Here is a 19509-nt window from a genome sequence, read left to right on the forward strand (position 1 = left end):
CCGGGGGCGTGCCCGCCGCGCCGCCCCGCCCCCGCCCGCCCGTTGTGGGTGGGGCCGCGCCGGGCCGGGCCGGGCGCTCGGGAAGTTCCGCCGGGAAGCGGCGCCGGGAGCAGGCGGGCGGGCTCGCGCGTGCGCGCCGGGAGCACGCGGCCGCCGCGCGGGAGCCGGGAGCGGAGCGGGGCGGGAGCGGCCGCTCTTCCTGACGGCGGGGCCGGTGGCGCGGCTCGGCCGCCGCCTGGCTGCCATGGGCCGCAGGGCGCGGGACCGCCGGCGGCAGCAGCAGCAGCAGCGGCAGGAGCGGGGTGGCGGCGGCGGCGGCGGGGACCAGGCGGTGAGAGCCGGGCCGGGGGAGGTGAAGCGGGGCGGGGAGCGCCGGGGCCGTCGGGCTGACGGCGGCGATGTTTTTCTTCAGGGCTGGGCCGGCGGCTACCCCGAGATCGTGAAGGAGAACGAGCTGTTCGAGCGGTACTACCGGGAGCTGGGCATCGTGCCCGCCGGAGAGTGGGACGCGTTCATGGCGGCGCTGCGGGAGCCGCTGCCCGCCACGCTGCGCATCACCGGCTACCGCAGGTACGGCTGGCGCTCCCGGAGCCCCGGCACACGGGGACGTTCCCCGCCGCGGCAGGGGGTGGAACTGCGCCGGCCTTAGGGCTCCTTCCAGCCCGGACCGTGCTGTGAGTCTGTGATTCTCCATCCGGTGTCCCTCCCGTGTCTCCCCATGCAGCCACGCCAGAGAGATTCTCCACTGCTTGAAGGAAAAGTACTTCCGAGAGCTGCAGGACCTGGAGGTGGACGGCCAAAAGGTCGAGATGCCGCAGTCGCTGAGCTGGTGAGTGATCTGGAGGCGAGATTAGACATTCTGCATGTTCCCATCAGCCAGCCTGGCTCATCCGTCTATTTCTTCTGCTTCTGTTCTTTTCCTATCTCTTTTCCACCAGGTATCCTGAAGAGTTAGCCTGGCACACTAACTTGAGTAGAAAAATCTTACGCAAGTCCCCTCAACTGGAAAAGTTTCATCAGTTTCTGGTTAGCGAGACAGAATGTGTAAGTTATGGATAGATCTTGATTTTTTTCTGGCATATTCTGAGCAATGTTTTATTGAAATACATCATGAAAGATGGAGACTCTTTTTTCTCTCAGAATTTGAATAGCTCAGAAGAATCTGAATTTTGTGGTGCATCCAATGATTCTGGTGCATAACTGCAGCTACAAATATTTGCCTAAATTAATTGCATTTTTTTTTGCTGTTGTTGGGGATGTTAAAATGAGTCCCTGTAAAATGATCAGTTGCTGTTAGAAACCAAATGTTTAAACCTGGTAGAAAGTGCATGCACGAGCATGACAGCACTTAAGTGATGGATGTTTGTCACTTGATTCAAGCCAGTTTCTCCTCTCTTTTGAGCAGAAACTGCACAATTAATACAATTGGAGCAAATATGCAATTATTAGAAATTATAATTGGGTGAGAAAGTGTGATTTTTTTTTTTTTTTGTTAAATTCTAACAGAATTTAGTCCTAAGTTTATAGTAGTGTGTTTCTGACTGCTTTCTTATTTTAATACATAACAATTTAAAAGCTTTGTTGCAAAAGAAATGTATTCTTTCTTTTTATTTCTGGAATAAAAACAAATTGAATTTCTTTTTTCCTTTCAAGGGAAACATCAGTCGTCAGGAGGCTGTTAGTATGATCCCACCTCTGCTGCTTAATGTTAGCCCTCATCATAAGGTAAGTCTAGAATATAATGTGTACTAAAGTTTGTTCCCTGAAATTAGCTTAACTGAGCTACAAATCACAAGAGCAGTGTCAGGGCTGATACTCGGTTCTGTTTTGTGCTGGTACATTTCATGCTTTCTTGCACATCAACAGCAACACTCAATTAATGTTCAGATCACAAAAACACTATCAGAGGAGCATCTCCTTTTTCAGCTGTGTAATACCCTGCTAAAAGCACTTTGATTTTAGGCAATTGGATAGTCTTATTTCCAAAGGGTGTGTTTAGCTGCATCTGAGTTATGTATTCTTGTTGCAACCTGTTTTTAAAGTAAGGTAACTGTTTTTAACTTCCTCTCTCCATCACACTGTGAACAGATGTAGTTTTCAAGATGCAAGTGATAATATTCCCTACCTCATAGATTTCACTCCTCTATGCCTTTTGAAGGAGCTGAAAATTTCTGCTTTATAAATAATCTGTTAGGTGAAATATTTTGGGTGAGCTGAAACATGCTGTTGGTGGTGGCTAAACACTGTAGGGTGCTAACTTTAACTGTAGTGTGTAAGGAATGCCCATGGTATTTTCTTAGGGCATGCCATAGGAATGAGGATATCTGGTAGCAAACTTTCTGCTCTAATTTTGTGATGTTTTCATACTCTGTGCTTGTTTGCTGACTGAATCTGTCAGGCAGCCTCACTCTCTTAATCTGTTAAATTAATGAGCTAGTTGCCTTGCTATCTCAAGCAGCCATGCTGTGTTCTTCTTTGTTAAATTTTCATGCTGTACCTTGAATTTTTATGTTTATCAAACTTGTAACATGTGTTTTAAAGACTAGTTTGTACACAGTTGTTTTTATATCAGCTGTACTTAGCATCTGTAACTTTTCACCTTTTTCCTCCTACTTTTCACCCCAACCCAGTGTATGACAGCTATGGCTGTTTTATGTGAGGCAAGATCTATTAATCTCTTTTAAGTGAATAGTAAATTGAAAGTCTCGGTCCTGATGTGTCCCAGGTGTATTTTTCTTTCTGTCTGGGATTGAACAGGTGGTGAACACATTCATCTTAATGTAAAACACGAATTGTGGGGATATTTTTGCACACACCTTACATTGTATATGATAAGCTAGCAGTATAAAGGCTTTATGGTGAATGTTTAATTTGGGTGAGTGTTGCAGTGTTTTCCAAAAATGCATGTAAGATTTCATAAATCAGGCTAAGAATAGGTTTTTGTCTCTCTTGTGCCAAAACAGCAAATGTTTAATGATATAATGATGCCCTGACTTGTCTTTTAGGGCCTTTCATGGTCCTTAGTGCCTTAGTTTAGGAGCTGCTTGTTTGGACCAGAATTGCAGGTTACTTTTGCTTAGCTAGCATGTTCTGTATGTCACGTTTAACATGCTGATTCAGTCTTCCACAAGGATAAAATCAATTTCCGTTTCATTTTTAATCTAGTTTTCCTATTTAATTTTCCCCCACCATCAGTTTACTGGACAGTTTTAGAGTATGTTTAGTTTTAGAGTATATTTAGCCTTGTATATTCTTCATCATTTTTTGTACTTTGCTTTTTTCAAATTGGTGTTCAGAACAGTCATAATTCTACATATTCAAAAATACTTAATTTAAACAAGAACATAGTAAATTTCTCAATTACTGAAAAAGTACAAGGCAGAAATTTTAAAAATTTTCTTATATTTGTAGATTCTAGATATGTGTGCTGCTCCTGGATCTAAGACTGCACAGCTCATTGAAATGTTGCATGCAGACATGAATGTTCCCTTTCCCAGTAAGTCTGGAAAACTAAATACTTGTGACTTGAAATTTCTGCTTTTTCTTGTAGTAGATTGTTTTTAATGTCACAGATGAGTAACTGCATTTTACTACATACTGAATTCCCCAAGGGATTGTTATGAGATTAAAAGTACACATTTGGAACTTCATGGACTTCCTTTGCTTGAAAAACAGACATGAATTATATGTATCTTTTCAGTTCAAATTACAGTACATGTGATTAGAGCTTAATTCCTGTACATAAATCAGGTTTACTTAGTAGATGGCAGCCCATGAGCCTCTGTGCTTTTGTGGTATCCTGCAAACACTGGATTCAGACTTAAAGAAATCGTGATATTTATCATTTTTGTAAACTTCAGAGTCTTTATTTTTGTTTAGATGCTCACAGAAGATACTGCCCCCTGACACTGTAGTTGTAGAGAATGTGTGGATTCTTTCTGCATTGTACTGAAACTTTGCTGATGTAGAGATTGTCTTTGGTGGCAGTGGGGTTTTTTCTATTTTAGAGGTTTTCATTTGAAAAGTTGAAGGACCCTTGGCTGTGTCTTACTGCCACAGGGTGGGAGCTGAAACTCTTAAGACTGACACATCAGTTAACCTTCAATTTGCTTTAAGTTATGCTCAGTAAGGGCTCCCCTGTTCATGAGCAGTCTTTTAAGTAAAAGTCTCTAGTGAAAGGTTTACAGAACTTTCAGAGCTAAGGTAATAAACTATGTAAAATATTTATCTGTTGAATAGTAAAGCATTTTCCCACTGTTTTATGTTCCCAGGTGGTTTTGTAATTGCCAATGATGTTGACAACAAGCGCTGCTATTTGCTGGTTCATCAGGCTAAGAGATTAAACAGTCCATGCATCATGGTGGTAAATCATGATGCCTCCAGCATTCCTAATCTTCAAATAGACATTGATGGAAGAAAAGAGATCCTCTTCTATGACAGGATTTTATGTGATGTCCCCTGCAGGTACCTTGCATGTGAACTTGAATACATGGATTTTACTGCTTTAAGTGTAGTGATAAATTTTTTATGTTGCTGAATTGTGCCTTTTGAGTAGATTAGTGAGTTAGGATGTATAGTTTGGAATGCTTTTTAAGTGTGGGGATACAGAATTGAGGTGAATTTTTTCATTCCAAGTGGTCCTTAAATTTGATCAGTTGAAGGGCTTCAAATTTTGACCTTATGTTCAGGACACTGAAATACAAAGGGAGTGAGGAAACAAAACAGAACAGTGTAGGAGAACTAGTTACAAGGGAGAGGGATTGCTATTATTGTGCTGCTGTAAATCACTTTGATATGGAAAGAGTCTTACACACAAATAATACAAATCTGTTTGACCTCTGTTGCAGTGGAGATGGAACCATGAGGAAAAACATTGATGTATGGAAGAAGTGGACAACACAAAACAGTTTGCAGCTCCATGGGTAAAAATGCTTATTGCACATCTGCACTTCTTTCATTTTTCTCTCCTTTTTCTATATCTTTAACATACATTGACATGTTAATATATGACAAAGTGAAGACTAGGAAGAGTCATTTTCCTCTCAAATCAAGAGCTTAGTCCTATTGAGAGGAAGTGTAGGGTTTCAGATGTGAGGAGGGGAAGCATGTGAATCTAAATTGCTTGTATTGTTACGAATAGCTGTCATGGAAATACTCATTTAATTGATTTAGACAGAATAGCTAATAAAATGCAACAAATCACTTGGTTAGTGTTCTTGGCATTTAGGCAGGTAAAATACTGCTAGAAAATAACAGTAAGTTGTAAAATTTATTAGTGATATTTTAAAGTCTTTAGGATTTTAGAGATCATACACAGTTCAGTTACCTGAGATGGATTTATGTAAATTGATGGTGAATGAGTACTTAGCCTAGTGCAGGCACATGGTAAAATGTACTGATTGAAAAGATTAAAAAAATCAGAACATTTTACTGTGTATTTTTAACAAGCTGAGGAAACCATTGGTTAGTGTGACTCAGCTGACCTATGACTTCTTGGCAACTCATTCATTATTGCAGGTCTCATTTTGGTTGGAAGTATGCAGGTAGGGTCTAAACTCATGGTCCAGCTCAGTGATACCTTTCTCAGAAGGCCACTGCTATGGTATCCATAATATTTGTAATAGTCAGATTACTCCTCATTTCTGAGAAGAGTCATATTTTCGGTGTTATTTTTCTAGAGTACTCCATAATAAAACCGATTAGGCACTAGAAAGAAAAAAATATGTTCAAAGTTATGCTGTGTTAGCGTTAACGTTGCTAATTGTTGCTTTAATGTAATAGGTGTCATTGTGAGTGTGTCTGCAGTATAGAGTGCACTAAGCTGACTTAGATCAGCACTGGCTATAATTTGTGTACAGCTGTAGAACTCCCCGAGTGCTGGCTTAGCCCATGGGGAGTTGTGTGTCTGCAGTAAAGCTGTTTGTGTGTTCCTGAAAGATAGCTGGCTAGACCAAGGGTGTTCTGTTAGTTTGCAGTTGAGAATTGCAACCCGTGGTGTTGAGCAACTGGCAGAAGGCGGGAGAATGGTGTATTCCACGTGTTCCTTGAATCCCATCGAAAATGAAGCTGTGATCGCATCTCTGCTGGAAAAGAGTCAAGGTGAGAATGTGAGCTTGAACAGAGTGGGAAACTTTTTTTTTTCTCCCTCAACCCAAAAAAGGCTATGTGTATGATGGTACTAGTGATCATCTTAGTGTGGCTAATACGCTGCTACTTTGCACAACTTTGGAAATCTTTTTGTACCAATAGCATTTCATTAAGGAGCAGCATCTCATCTTAAATGTGAGTGAATCAGCTGCAAATACAAAACCTGAAGAGTTGTCTAAATGATACAGAAAGCACTTCTGCAGATCAGTGGCATTCAGTCTCTGTTATCTGGCTCCCACCAACTGCTTTCACTGTTTGGAATCCATGTCTGACATCTGTAATTCCTTTGGAAAACTCAGTGTAGAACATTGCTGCTGTGCAGTACAGAAGTAAAAAGCCTGGAGTGTAGTTAAGTAGTTAGAGCAAAGTAATTATACACCAGTCGGTGGGAGTCACTGATACCTTTAGCATCCTTTGCCCCACATTTTGACAGGCTTGGATTTTTAATGTGTTTAAACTCATGGGCTTTTTTTTCATTTTTGGCTTGAATGTGAAAGCTGAGGTTACAAGAGGCGGAAAAACTGAGATGAACTGAGAAGCTGCACTAAATCACTTTGTGACAGTAGGGTTCAGTGGCCCATTTAGTAGCTGGTATATACTGTTTTTTTTCTGAATCCATAACCTGAAATTTGGAAACATCTAATTGGATTTGGCATGGAAAGTTCCATAGACTTTTGAGTCTTTTACAGAGCAGAAGCAGCTCTATTGCTCCTGGAGCTGCACTTACTCTGGAAGTTGGTAGCTTGTTTTGTGTAATGTTTGCTTTGTGCCAGTAGCTATTCTGGCCCCATATTATGCATGAAATTTCATTGTCAGCACTTAAGCTAAAGTGCTTGCAGGTTAATTCGGAATTGTCTATGTAATTTCTACTCTCACTCTTCTGTGCACTGGGGCAGCTTCGTCTTATGTCCTGTGTGCAGTTTGATCACTTCAATATAAGGAAGTCATTAAACTATTAGAGAGCATGCAGAGGAGGGCTTCAAAGATGATAAAGGGTTTACAGGAAAAGCCTGATGATGAGTGGCTGAGGTAACTTGTTCTGTTCAGCCTAGAGGAGACTGAGGGGACTCATTGCAGTCTGAAACTTCCTCATGAAGGGAAGAGGAAGGGCAGGTGACCAGTGACAAGACCCATGGGAATGGCCTGAAGTTGTGTCAGGGGAGGTTTACATTGGATATCAGGAAAGGTTTTTCACCCAGAGGGTGGCTGGGCACTGGAACAGGCTCCCCAGGGGAGTTGTCACAGCTCAGCAGAGTTCCAGAAGTGTTTGGACAATGCTCTCAGGCACATGGTGTGACTCTTGGGGTGTCCTGCAGAGGGCCTGAGTTGGACCCGATGGTCTTGGTGGGTCCAACCCAGCTTATTCTGTGAAAGGACATTTTTATTTAGAAGTAGTTTCTTTGGTAATCATAGACACGTTTCCAGTAAATTGCAGTATGCTTGGCTTATTGAAGGCCATAGTAAGCAAGCATTAATTTTAACAGTGACAGGATTGGAAAGCATTAAGATCTAGTTGGGATAGGAACTCAAAAGCAGTAGTTGCCGCACCTGGGGGAAATTGAGTGCTTTGAAGGAAGGACTGGCTATGATGGTCAGATGTAGTCTCTGCCCATGGAGGTATTTTGAAGCATACTTGGAGGCTGTGATGTGTCCCAGCAAGTGAATGTTATCCTTGGAGCTTGAACACAGGTGTAGCTTAGGAAGGCAGCAGTAAAGAGGCAGTGCAGTGGTCTACAAGGGGCATTGTACCTCAGGAGTTAGTTCGGGTCAGTCCAGAAGGTTTGTTGGTAGTTGTAGCAGTGTTACCTTGCTGAAGCAGATGTGTGAAGATGAGAGATTGCTTTCCCCCTTAGGCATGGGGGAGCAGGGAGGAGGCATTTTTGTACCATGTAGCAACTATTGGAAACTGTAGCACTTCTGACAAGACTCTTCAGTGCCTGATAAGTCTGAGGGAGTCTTGGGACAACAACTGAAGTCATGCTGTAGGGAGGCAGGAGTATTCAAAGGATGGATACAAAACATCAAGTGTAATCACATTTGAGACATCATTTTTGAATTTTTCTATGAATTCATCAATCTCCTTTTCATTTATTTAAAAGACTTACTTAAGCTGTCACTGTAAATGGTCATAGTCATGTAGGACAGGTTGATAAATTGTGTATGACATGAGGAAAAACATACCTGACTGTTAAATATCTTATGTATTTAGAGTCACAGAAAAGCAATGTTAAAAGTTATTATTTTCTTGGGAGACCACCGATTTAAGCAGTAAATTTTTATATAATTCCTTCCAGACTTTGGGCAGCTTGAAGATTTTATTCAGTAAATTAAGCTGTTGATGTTTCTTGCAGTAATTTGATATATTGTAGGCACATAGTCTTTTGTCATGTTAGTGTTAAACAGTTAGGAATTTTCCATTCCGTTTTAAAATTAACATTCTCTTTCCTCTCTCATTGGAATATATTGAGATTGTAAGTCCTTGAAATTAGAATATTGTAGGCATTTCAGAAGGCTTAGTTATACTAAAAGTTATTCCCTGAAAAATACTTAATCAGTGTAGTAAATCCAAATGCTGATGAGTAAATGAGAATAAGAACTTCAATGATTCCATTGCTTAGAACACTGATGTTTAATGATACAGGCTGTAGAGTATTTCTCTGTAGCTGCTACGAAAATATCTAACCATTATATTTTGGGTAATTTATGGTTACATCTTATGTAGTTGTTATTAACAGTTCTTCTCACCTTCTTTGTTAATGTAAGTGGTAGAAGTTGTATAGCATTTTATTTCTTGAAAGTTTTAAATGGTACTATTCGTAAAATGGCTTAAAACTTTAAGGAAAACTGCTTTTATAAAAGTCAATTGGCAACATAACTCTTAAATTCTGTTTTCAAAACGTTTATGTTCTTGGGATTTCAGGTGCCTTAGAACTTGCTGATGTCTCTTCTGAGTTACCAGGTTTGAAGAGGATGCCAGGAATTACAAAATGGAAGGTACTTAACCTGATATTTTTGTGAAATTCTTGGTCTGTGGTAGAGTGTTAAATTAGGGAACTTCTGAAGTGTAACATGTCACAAAATTAGGTTGAGCTGCATTGATGTCAGTGATTTGATGTTTAGGGGAGAGAGCCAAGCTGAAAGTCTTTGCAAGGGTAGGTTCTTTACTCCTCATCTCTAGGTTTCTTTCCTCTGTCTCCTATACTTTCTTGCTACAATTCCCTATTGTGTTGTGTGTATGTGGCCTGTAGATGGCAACATAATTTCAGCCACTTTTAATGTTAGCCATCCATCTCTGTCTTCAGAGTCCCTGAATGTAAGATTCTGCAGTGCTTCAGCTGATCCATTTATTTCATTTGGAAGTAAAAGCTGTGAAATTGTTTCTGCAAATAAGCTGTAAAGCCTGCAGTGATGGGACTAACCCTAGAATAGTAAGAGCATCCTGTATTTTGTTCCAGGCCTTAAATTATTTCAGTTTTGGAAACAAACTAATAGGGAGGGGCAAAAACCCCAAAGCTGCTTCAGCTTGCTGTCAAGAGTATAGTCAAGAATAATAGAAGGCCATTGTGGTAGTGGGGAAAGATACTGATTAAATTTTAGTTACAAGTGTGTGCCTTTGCAATGCCATTGGGTCTTCTGTCTTACCATCTCACTAGTCTCTTGCAATGCCAGGTAGGTTTATGCCTGTGTACAGGCTAATGAACAAGATGCAGGGAATAAAGATTTGTATATGTTCTGCCACTGGAAATGCAGCTTAGAAACTAGTTGATTTATTTCTTCTTACAGTTCCTAAAGTTTACACTGTATACTTTTACTTGAAGAATAAATGTAATGCATAACTGTGTCTCTGTGATTTTAATTTTACCTTTTTTTGCTACTCCATAAAGGCACTATATATATATATATATATTTATATAATGATCCCTAAGGTATATTCTATTCCCTGTAGCGTGCATTTCTCTGTTTGCAGTTGAAATATAAATCTCCCTAATAGGTTTTAAAAACTAGTCTGATAAAATGTGTTGAAAGTTTGCCAGACTTTTTTCAGACCTGATTTGCTGCTACTGTATATTTTCATGCCTCACTGGCTAGCATGTCACTATGGATGTATTTGCTTACTTTGCTGCTGTTTTTACTTGGTGTAGTCTTTTGTTCCCTGGTGCAGAATTTGTTTTCTAGGAGCTCTGTGATTGATTGCATTGAATATTCCTGAACATCAGTTGACTGTAAATCTCTGGGAACAGCAAAATCAAAAATAAGGTTTTGTTCAAAAGACACTTTGGTGCTTGGAAATAGCATTCAGTACTCCCTCCTCGAGCCAGATGATGAGTGAACTCCAGTGAATTATTTTGGGCTTGAAGGAAGACACCTTTTTAACTCCAGATTTGGTCATCTGTTCCTTCAACGCTTTTACTCTTCCTTCTGCTCTAGCAGGTGGTCAGTAAAATGTGCAATAGAGAAGAGTTCAGAGTGTTCTTTGGTGCTTTGTCGTTCTACCTGTCACACCAACCTACCAGTTAGGCTGGTAAACCAAAACTGAACAGCACAGGACTGATACGCAGTTTTTCTGGTAAACCGAAAATAATTTTTTTTAGACTTTGGTTATTTATCAGTCCTATTGTTGATTTTTCTCAAGCTTGAGTCATGACTTCCAAAGAAGAGCTGTTCAGAAGTACAGTCTGTCTTGTCTCCATCTAGCACTATGAAATGTAGCATATTTTGACTTGAAATACTAATTCTGAAAGTACAGTAATTTCTATTTCAGGAAATGTAGAAAGGCACAAGGTGTGATCTGATCAGTGTCTGAGAAGTGCCAGACTTCATGATGCTGAAATCTGCATTCCAAAGTTCTTAGTGAAATTGTAGTCTAGATAAATGTTTCATTTCAGTTTCCACTAGAGCACTTGATTAAACTTTCAAGACAGTCAGTGAGATGCATGAAACTGCTTCACCAAATTTGCCAGTCCTGACGTTGCCATCACTGCAGCTGCTTTACTTTGTTGCCTTCACAACAAAAATGTGGTTAATTCATTTCAGTGATTAATTTTACGCATTTGCCCTGTGCATCCCCATTTGGGACCCTTCTTACAGCTTTAGCATCCAGTACAAAACCAGGCATCTAGGGCTCTGAAGTCACATATTCCCTGGCTTATTTTTTCACTTTGGTGTCCTTGCTTGAAAAGCATTCAGAATGCCTTCCTGTAAGAGTTATGGCTCTAACCTTCTGCTTGTATCTTAAGAGTTCATCAAAAGCTTTGACCCTTAGCCAGACTGAGGTGATGTTATGTCTACACAGTGTCTTAGAGCGGATATGTAGATAAGTTTTGAGTTCTAAGTAAAGGTACAGGCGCTAGAAAATTCATGGAGATGTTTCTTCAGCAGCTCTCCACAAACACATCTCTGTCAGTGACTTGTATATATCCGTGTCATGCAGCTTTCTGCCTACCAAGCTGTTGTGTTGCACTCCTGCATATTTCCTATGTAATGAAATTGGGATTCTTCAGTTTTGATCTTTGCTAGACTGCAGTAGCTCTTTTCCCTTGTATACTGCTTGGAAACTTCCTATAACAGTGCTTCACAGCCAATCTCATGGGAAAAAAGGAGCAGTGTCTTAAATCTGATGGCTTCCTGATCTTACATGTTCTACCACTGTCCTTCCACTGGATTTTGTTGGTTCACATGTTTTAGCAGGTTAACAGAAATCTTTGCAGTTGATTCAGCATCAATCTGCACTTTGTATGCTTTTTTTTAGAAGCATGTGAAGTGGAGCAAAGAGCTGCAGCTGGCAAGAATCTCCTACTCTGAAGCGCACACGTACAATGCACAAAGAAACAATACACTTTAAAGAACTTAATTTTCTGTACCAGAGAATAACTTCTTTATTTGGTGTCTGAACCTTGGTTTGCAAGTATTTTAATTAAAACTTATAAAATAGTGACCTATATTCTTCACTGTATTTATATTTGCCCCTTTGAAGGTGATGCTGAAAGATGGGCAGTGGTTTGAGGAGTGGAAAGATGTGCCTTCAAATAGACAAACACAAATACGTCCTACTATGTTTCCAGTGAAAGATGAAGAGAAGCTAAAGGCAATGAATCTGGAGCGCTGGTAAGTTTCCCCAGAGTAAATCTTAGGAGGATTTGATGTCACATGTATGGTTGTGGGTAAATTATAATTAGGTCAGATTAGGAATGTGTAGGTTTGAGTATATTTTGATTGCTTCGTATGTAATGGCAGTACACAATATTTTAACTCCAGTGGATCAGGAGAAGTTACTGCAAATTGCGTAAAAGGAATAAGTGCTCACGTGAAAAGGTCAAATTCTTTGCATCCAATAGAGATAAACAGTCAAAATTACTGAAAAAGTATGCAAAACTGTAACATATTCACAGTGTGACTTACTTGCTTTTAAAGGCTTTCCACAGCTATTCTAAAAATATTGTTTAGAAATGAGTCATTAAAGTTCAAGTTTGAACAGTGAATGAATGTGTTGCGTTGATGCAAGTAATTTTGCCATAATGCTCTATTTAGATTCTGTTTCTAGTTTGATAAATTAAATCTGCACAATCCTACTTATCCTGAAAATAAGTATAAATGTGAGCCTTCTAGTGTTTTGTGATTATGAATGCAGCAACGAATGTGCTGCAACATTTTTTTTTATTTTCTCTCTAGTCTTAGGATATTGCCACATCACCAGAACACAGGTGGCTTCTTTGTGGCTGTCTTAATAAAAAAGTCTCCAATGCCATGGAATAAACGTCAGCCTAAGGTAACTTCCTTTAAATTATCTAAAATGTAAATTGCTAATAATGTTTCAGGCTTTGATTTTGAGTTTGCACATAATAGAAGACATACTATAACTGTTCTGTATCTGCCCTTTAGTTATAGTTCAGTGTGTCAATTAAAAATAAATTCCTAAATCCATGAAGTGCTGAACAAGTGCTTATGAAAAAACCATGAAAACTTTTAAAATTAAAAAAAAAATGAAAAGAAAGGGGATTTTGAAATGGTAGTAAAATAACAAGCTAAATCTTGACCCTAAAATTAAGGCTTTGAAAGAATTACAGAAGATTATGTTGGATAGCTAAAGCTGTCACTTCCTTCAGCTGTGTGTGGTCTCCTGCTAAAAGGCTTTTTTCTGCTGTGTTGTAAGCTAATTCTGATGTCAGTTTATCTCACTCTGTGGCTGGTTGCTCAGGAGTGATTCACTAGCAGATTAGCAGATCAGCAGCACAGGGAATGGATGTAAAACTGTTTGGAGCAGCAGCTTCAGCCATCTGACTTTAATCCATTTGTTGTCAATTGTCTTTAAAACCCTGTCAACACGGTTTTAAGTTGATGTGATTTATTTGATCTCTTAGATTGTCATGTCTGTGAGAACTTCTGTTGTGAATCCCTTTTAGGTGTTTATTTGATTTGCTTCATTAGAACAACTTATGAGTAAAATGTATGTGGCAATAGGGAAGCAGCATTTATTCAGAAGTAAGCACCCTCCAAATAGTTTTATGATGTTCTAAGTTAAAACATCGTAGCACTCTTACAGAATGTGTGCAGCAGCAGGATGCATGTGTCATTTTGAGTGTTAGGAGGAAAACAGCAGATCCTGTTTCAAAAATCTGAGGGCTTGAATGTGATTTTGTAGATGGTACAGAAATAGCTTTCTTGGACAGTTGGTATGAAACTGTCCAGATCAGTACTGGAGGTAAATGCAATTTATAGTGGTATCTTGATCTAGTAATCAGATTAACTCCCTGAATGGATCTGTTTAAGCACTTGCATACAAATTGACAGGAATTAGGCACATACAAAGAGAACATAGGTGCCTTCTGTTACAAGCTGGATACTACTTTTGCTTTTTTGAAAATACTGTAATTTGAAATAGGTTCATCAGAAATTACCACAAAGAACAGGAGATACTGAAGTGACAGCAGCTAATTCAGGTAATGGTTCTGACTGTATTATTGAAGAACCAACACTTCCTGAAAATGAAGAGTCTAAGAAAATCAAAGAATTGCAGAATTTGGACACTGAGCAGAGTAAAAAGGAAGGAGTATGCGGGTAAGGACCATGTCTAAGTATTTGTCCGTGACAGCTCTGCAATTCCTGAGTATTCTATAGTTCTTTTGTAATTTAGAAGTCAATCAAAAAAATTAATTAATTCATTCAGTTGTCTTGCATTTCCACGTTTTCTGTCTTGTCTGTGTTCCATTCAGCAAGTTTGGAAAATAACCAGTTTTCTTATTAGCATTTGTTAAGTCTGTTAATACTTTCTTCTCTGTTAAGGGAAAAAATACTTTCAGAAGTTGGAAGATCTGTATTGCCTTCACAATCATTCCATCAGAAATCTCTGTTTACTTGTTTTTGTGCACTCTGTTTCCAAGCACTGCTTGACTTCCTTATTTTAACAAGTTAAACTGTGTGTAGTGTGAGTGAAGCACAAGAAAATGCCAGTATTCTCTTTGGCATACTGTTTTTACAATAAGCCAAGCGTTGACTAAATGAACTGAATATACTGATTTTAAAGCAAGTGAAATTTTAGTGTAATTTACAATGTAATGTTATTTCTTTTTTAGACCTCCACCATCTAAAAAAATGAAGTTGTTTGGTTTTAAAGAAGACCCCTTTGTGTTTCTCCCTGAAGATGATCCATTGTTCATTCCTATCCAGTAAGAAAAAAGATGTGTCTGTTTTGGCAGTAAGATTCCTGTTAGTTCAGGGATGTTAATAGTTCAAGTTTGGTTCATTACAAAGGATGGGTCTCGTTGGTCTTGCATAACAGCTTTTGCCTGACTTTGCACCAGGGCCCCCTTCTCCTCAACACTTAAATGAAAATAGCCAACTCGAGTTTGCACTGGAAATTTTCCAGTGTGTCTCAGTGTCTATAACAGCTTGTCTTTTCTGATGTCATGCAGCTTAGAAAGTCTAATCTTTGTGTTCTGAAGCCAAAGTGCTAAGTGCTTGCAGAGATAGCTGGAGGAAATGGGCTAAACCATGCATTTTGAGTATGTGATTTTATTGCTCAGTTAATCAAAACAAGTATTATGGTCACAGGAAGTTTTATGCATTGGACCCATCATTTCCCAAGATGAATTTACTGACTCGAACTCAAGAAGGAAAAAAGAGGCAGCTGTACATGGTTTCTAAGGAGCTAAGGAATGTGCTTCTGAACAATAGTGAGAAGATGAAGGTATGGTTCTAAGCATCAGTGTATGTCTCCATGAACTTGCCAAGTGTACTGTTTACATAGAGGATTAGCCCTCTGACAGGCTGTATTTTTTTAAAGTCTAGATTAATGTTTCCTCTCTGTCCCTCCTGTGTTAGAGATGAAAAGTTGACTCTGAGAGGAAAATAACATTCTCTGAGATGAAAATCAGTACATATTTGGTGGATGAAAGAGAACTTAAAAGTAGAGAGAGGGAATATGTGTGCTGTGTGTGTGCCAGCATTTTTATGTAGTCTTCAGGTAACTTTACATGTTTACATTGACAATGTTCTTTTTATCACTCCCTTAATTATAAAAGTATTAAGAGCTTTGAAAGCCAAGCAAAAAGGTAAGTTCAGCTGAGTTATTTACTGGCTGTGTTACACAAGGATATTGTTTTAAAGTAATTTTAACAATGAAACATTTTGAAAGTTCATTAAGCTGAGTGATAATGGGATAATAAGTAGGTTTTTTAAGAATAGAGGGAATTTTTTTTTATGATTCCCTGTGGAAAATGTCTTGCAAATGCTAAAGATTTGTCTCAAAAAAGTCATTGTGTAATTTAGGTTGGAATGAGGTTATGTAGTCCAGCTTCCTTCCTACATCAAACAGAGCTGACTTCAAAGCTAGATCAGATACATTCTGGGGCCTCATCCAGTCAAGTCTTGAAAATTTTTGAGGATAGTCAGTAGATCTTTGCAACAAATCTTTGAGATGGGTAAAAATTATTCTTTTATCCCCTATGCAGGAAATGGCTACATAACTGGCAAAATTTTAAGAAACTGTGCATTATGTTAGGTAGTGAGGCTTTGAGTACCACAAGGAATAGATAGTGTCCAAATAGTAATCACTTGAACATTTTTGAAATCCTGTCCTTGATTGACTTTCCCAGAATCACGCAGAAAATTCTTACTCAAACTAAAATTAAAATTTGATATTATTAGTTTGTTGCCCTCTTTAAAACTGCCCTTCCTTACACTGTTCAGTTTTCAATATGAAAAGGAAGGAGAGGCACTTTATATTGAGGGAGCGTCGCATTTTTGTAGCAGGAGTTCCTTTTTCCCTTGAATAAGTTTTCACATTAATTCAGTATTCAGTGGAAATAAACTTTTAGTTGAAGAGGAACAAACAAGTTCAGAATGGTGATTTAGAATTTATGCTCCCTACTGATGTTTATTGGTTTGCTGTTTGCAGGTTATCAACACAGGGATAAAAGTCTGGTCTCGCAACAGTGATGGTGAACAGTTTGGATGTGCATTCAGATTAGCACAAGAGGTAATTGCATAGCACTGTGCTCTCAAAGGAGATACTTTGGTTTCCTCGAGAGCCTCATGAGACAGCTGGCATTAACTTTGTCAGATTAATGGTAATTGACGTTTTCAGTATGGTTTAGAATTTTGTTTCTGGTGTTAGGTAAAGTGCGTACTGTTTTAACATTTTTACTTCAGAAATCAGTGGTTAAATTTTGAAACAATTGTCTTTATTTATTAAACAGGGCATTTATACTCTGTACCCATTCATTCATGCAAGGATTATAAATGTCTGCATAGAAGATGTCAAAATTCTGCTAACCCAGGAAAATCCATTCTTAAGCAAATTTAGCAGTGAAACACAGAAGAAAGTCAAAGATATGGGTAAGCCTACTAATTTTGCTGTCACAAAATTATTTTTCTTCTTTGCACAGAAGGCTATAAAATCCTGTAGCATAAATTGTGTTTCCTAAAAATTTGGACTAAATTTATCTTAAATATACTTGTTAGGTAAGTAAGCATTACTGAAAGCCAGTGTGCTGCTAGAAATTGTAGTCCTTTCTGATTGCAGCCTCTAAGGTTTTTGAGCTTTAGAGAACAGAAGAATTGCCAAACCTTTGACTTCTGCAAAGTAGTGCTGTGAGGCAGCATTTAAAATATCTGATGAACAAAGATTTTATTTGTGCTTCTGGTTGTTCTACTTGTTAATGCTCCAGTTGAAGCTGTTTGTCATCTGCAATTGCTTGTCATGACCTTATGTATCAAATATAGTTCCTCAGATTTGATTTTCTTTTATATGGGAAGCAATGTCTACTCGTATTGAACTTTTAATTTCCTCTACACTGGATGCTTAAAGATATGAAAATTGGTTTTCAGCCTTTTGCTATTGTTTTATTTACAATTCATTGCTGATCCTTGTACTTCCATGTTTGATGTTACAAAATGGGAAGAAAAAATGTTCTGAAGTTTGGTCTGGCATACTCTTATGTTCATTTTAATTAATTAAAAGTTTTCTGCTAGATTCACTGAGTGACTTAATCCACTGTGTGGATTTGTATTTTAATTTGTTTGTTTGAGATTTTGGAGGAGCCAATTGCATCTGTGACTATGTAAATACTTTGGTTTGAAAAAAAAGGGAATAAAATCTGGTATTGTTCAGTGTATTGATGTGGATAACTGTTAACCATGTCATGCTCTGTGTTTGTCTAAAAACTTGTTTTCTTGAACATTTCCAGATTACAGTCATTGTATCATTGTAGCAAGTAACACATCTGTTTTGTTTTGTTCCCTGTAGCGATGGGAAGTATAGTTCTGAAGTACGACCCAGACCCTGAGTAAGTAGATGTGTTGCTTTCCATTTATGCACTCCTAAGACCTGGACAAGAATTTATTTTCACTCAGCAAAAACAAAAGTAGAGGCATAGAGATGCAGTGAGGAAAACAGTAAAGCCATATAGGATACAGAGAATAAGACAGGAAAAGAAGCTGTCTTGTCTGTGAATTCTTAGAGCAAGCATAGAATTTGGCTTCATAAAGAAGAGCTGGTAGTTGTGCCAGAGATCAACAGATCTGCAGAATCTGCATGTGATTTCTTTCTTTGTTTCCCAGTAAAGTCCAGCATTTGGAATGGAAAAAGTTACTTTTTATTGTTCCTTTTTGTGGATAAAGTAACTTTTGTGGACAAAACTCTTGAGAATTTTCTAAATGTAACCTTTTATTTTGCCGTTCCTTGCATTAGTTTTCAACCCAGAGCCAGGAAATTATTTTGCTTGTTGCAAAAACTGAACAGCATCGAGTTTCTGAGTTTTTGGCTTGCATGCTTGCTTGTAGACAAGCAGGTGTCTGTGTAGGTGTTGAAGTTAAGAACAATGTACTTTCATCTTCTGTGAATAGTTACAAAATGCATTCAGTGTTAGCACAGAATTGGTGTATGGTTATAAAATGAAGTTCTGAAGGTGAACTTTCTCATAATTGACTGAACTTAACTGCTTGTTTGTAGAAAACCTCATGATCTTCAGTGTCCAATAGTGCTGTGTGGTTGGCAAGGGAAGACATCACTGCGTGCCTTTGTGCCCAAGAATGAGAGACTTCATTACCTGAGGATGATGGGAGTTGAAGTGTTTAAAGCAAAGAGGAAAGAGGAGGACTTGGAAGACAAAACTGAGGAAGAAGTTCAACACAGACTGGTGCAAGCAGAGGAAAAAATGGATGTGGAAGATAAAGAACATGATTTAGTCCCAAAAATGGAAGCAGAAATAGGTGAAGAGTCTTCCCAGAGTCCTGTCAAAAGCAGTGCTATGGAAATAGAAAATAAAATTGAGGATTTAGATCAATCTAGTAAAAATGCCGACAGTCATGTAAGCCAGGAAGGCAAAGACACGGATGCGAGTAATGTGAAAGATTAGGTTTCTTTCTGTATTACTTGGCAGCTTCCATGAGGCTCACATCCAGACTTTTGCTTTTAGCATGAAACTGTATTTTAAAATTTGGTCAGAATGGGATGTTCTTCTTTTAAAGTTTCACCTATTTTATATTTTAAATGAAAGCTATAAAGTGATTTCTCTTCAAGTGTGTCTTCTTTTCACCATTTTAAATTCCTTTTTATTGGTGGGTTTGTGTGTCTGTTGCTGGCAACAGACCAGGCACCAGTAAAATCTCAAGTCTTTATTTTTAATGCAAGAGTGGTATGCACAAATGCACTGCACGTGTGTCACTGGTCAAAAATTCCTTCAGAAGAAAAACCTAGGGTTCCATTAAAAGCACATAGATTCCAAAACCATTTTTTCTCCCATGATTGCTTACCCCACCTACCACCCAATCTGGTTACTGTTGATAACTGCAGGTTCTTTAAAGGGTAAGAGAATCAGTGTATCCATACAAGGGCACATGCAGGATATGTGACTGACAACCTGG

At 38.7% G+C, this 19509-nt stretch overlaps 1 protein-coding gene across 1 annotated transcript; it reads left to right on the plus strand.

Moving 5' to 3' along the window:
- The first annotated feature begins 244 nt into the window (after nucleotides 1-244).
- On the plus strand, nucleotides 245-19153 carry NSUN2 (NOP2/Sun RNA methyltransferase 2). Its single transcript, XM_063163093.1, has 19 exons — nucleotides 245-331; nucleotides 413-570; nucleotides 725-829; nucleotides 939-1044; nucleotides 1654-1725; nucleotides 3412-3496; nucleotides 4272-4464; nucleotides 4848-4922; nucleotides 5969-6099; nucleotides 9068-9141; nucleotides 12122-12252; nucleotides 12817-12913; nucleotides 14027-14202; nucleotides 14718-14810; nucleotides 15196-15331; nucleotides 16541-16621; nucleotides 16842-16980; nucleotides 17891-17930; nucleotides 18596-19153. Exons 1-19 carry the CDS (start codon nucleotides 245-247, stop codon nucleotides 18999-19001), a joined length of 2385 nt encoding a protein of 794 aa, XP_063019163.1. The 3' UTR covers nucleotides 19002-19153.
- The last annotated feature ends 356 nt before the right edge of the window (nucleotides 19154-19509 follow it).

Source organism: Melospiza melodia, chromosome 1 (genome assembly GCF_035770615.1).
Source record: "Melospiza melodia melodia isolate bMelMel2 chromosome 1, bMelMel2.pri, whole genome shotgun sequence".
Lineage (NCBI taxonomy): Eukaryota > Metazoa > Chordata > Aves > Passeriformes > Passerellidae > Melospiza > Melospiza melodia.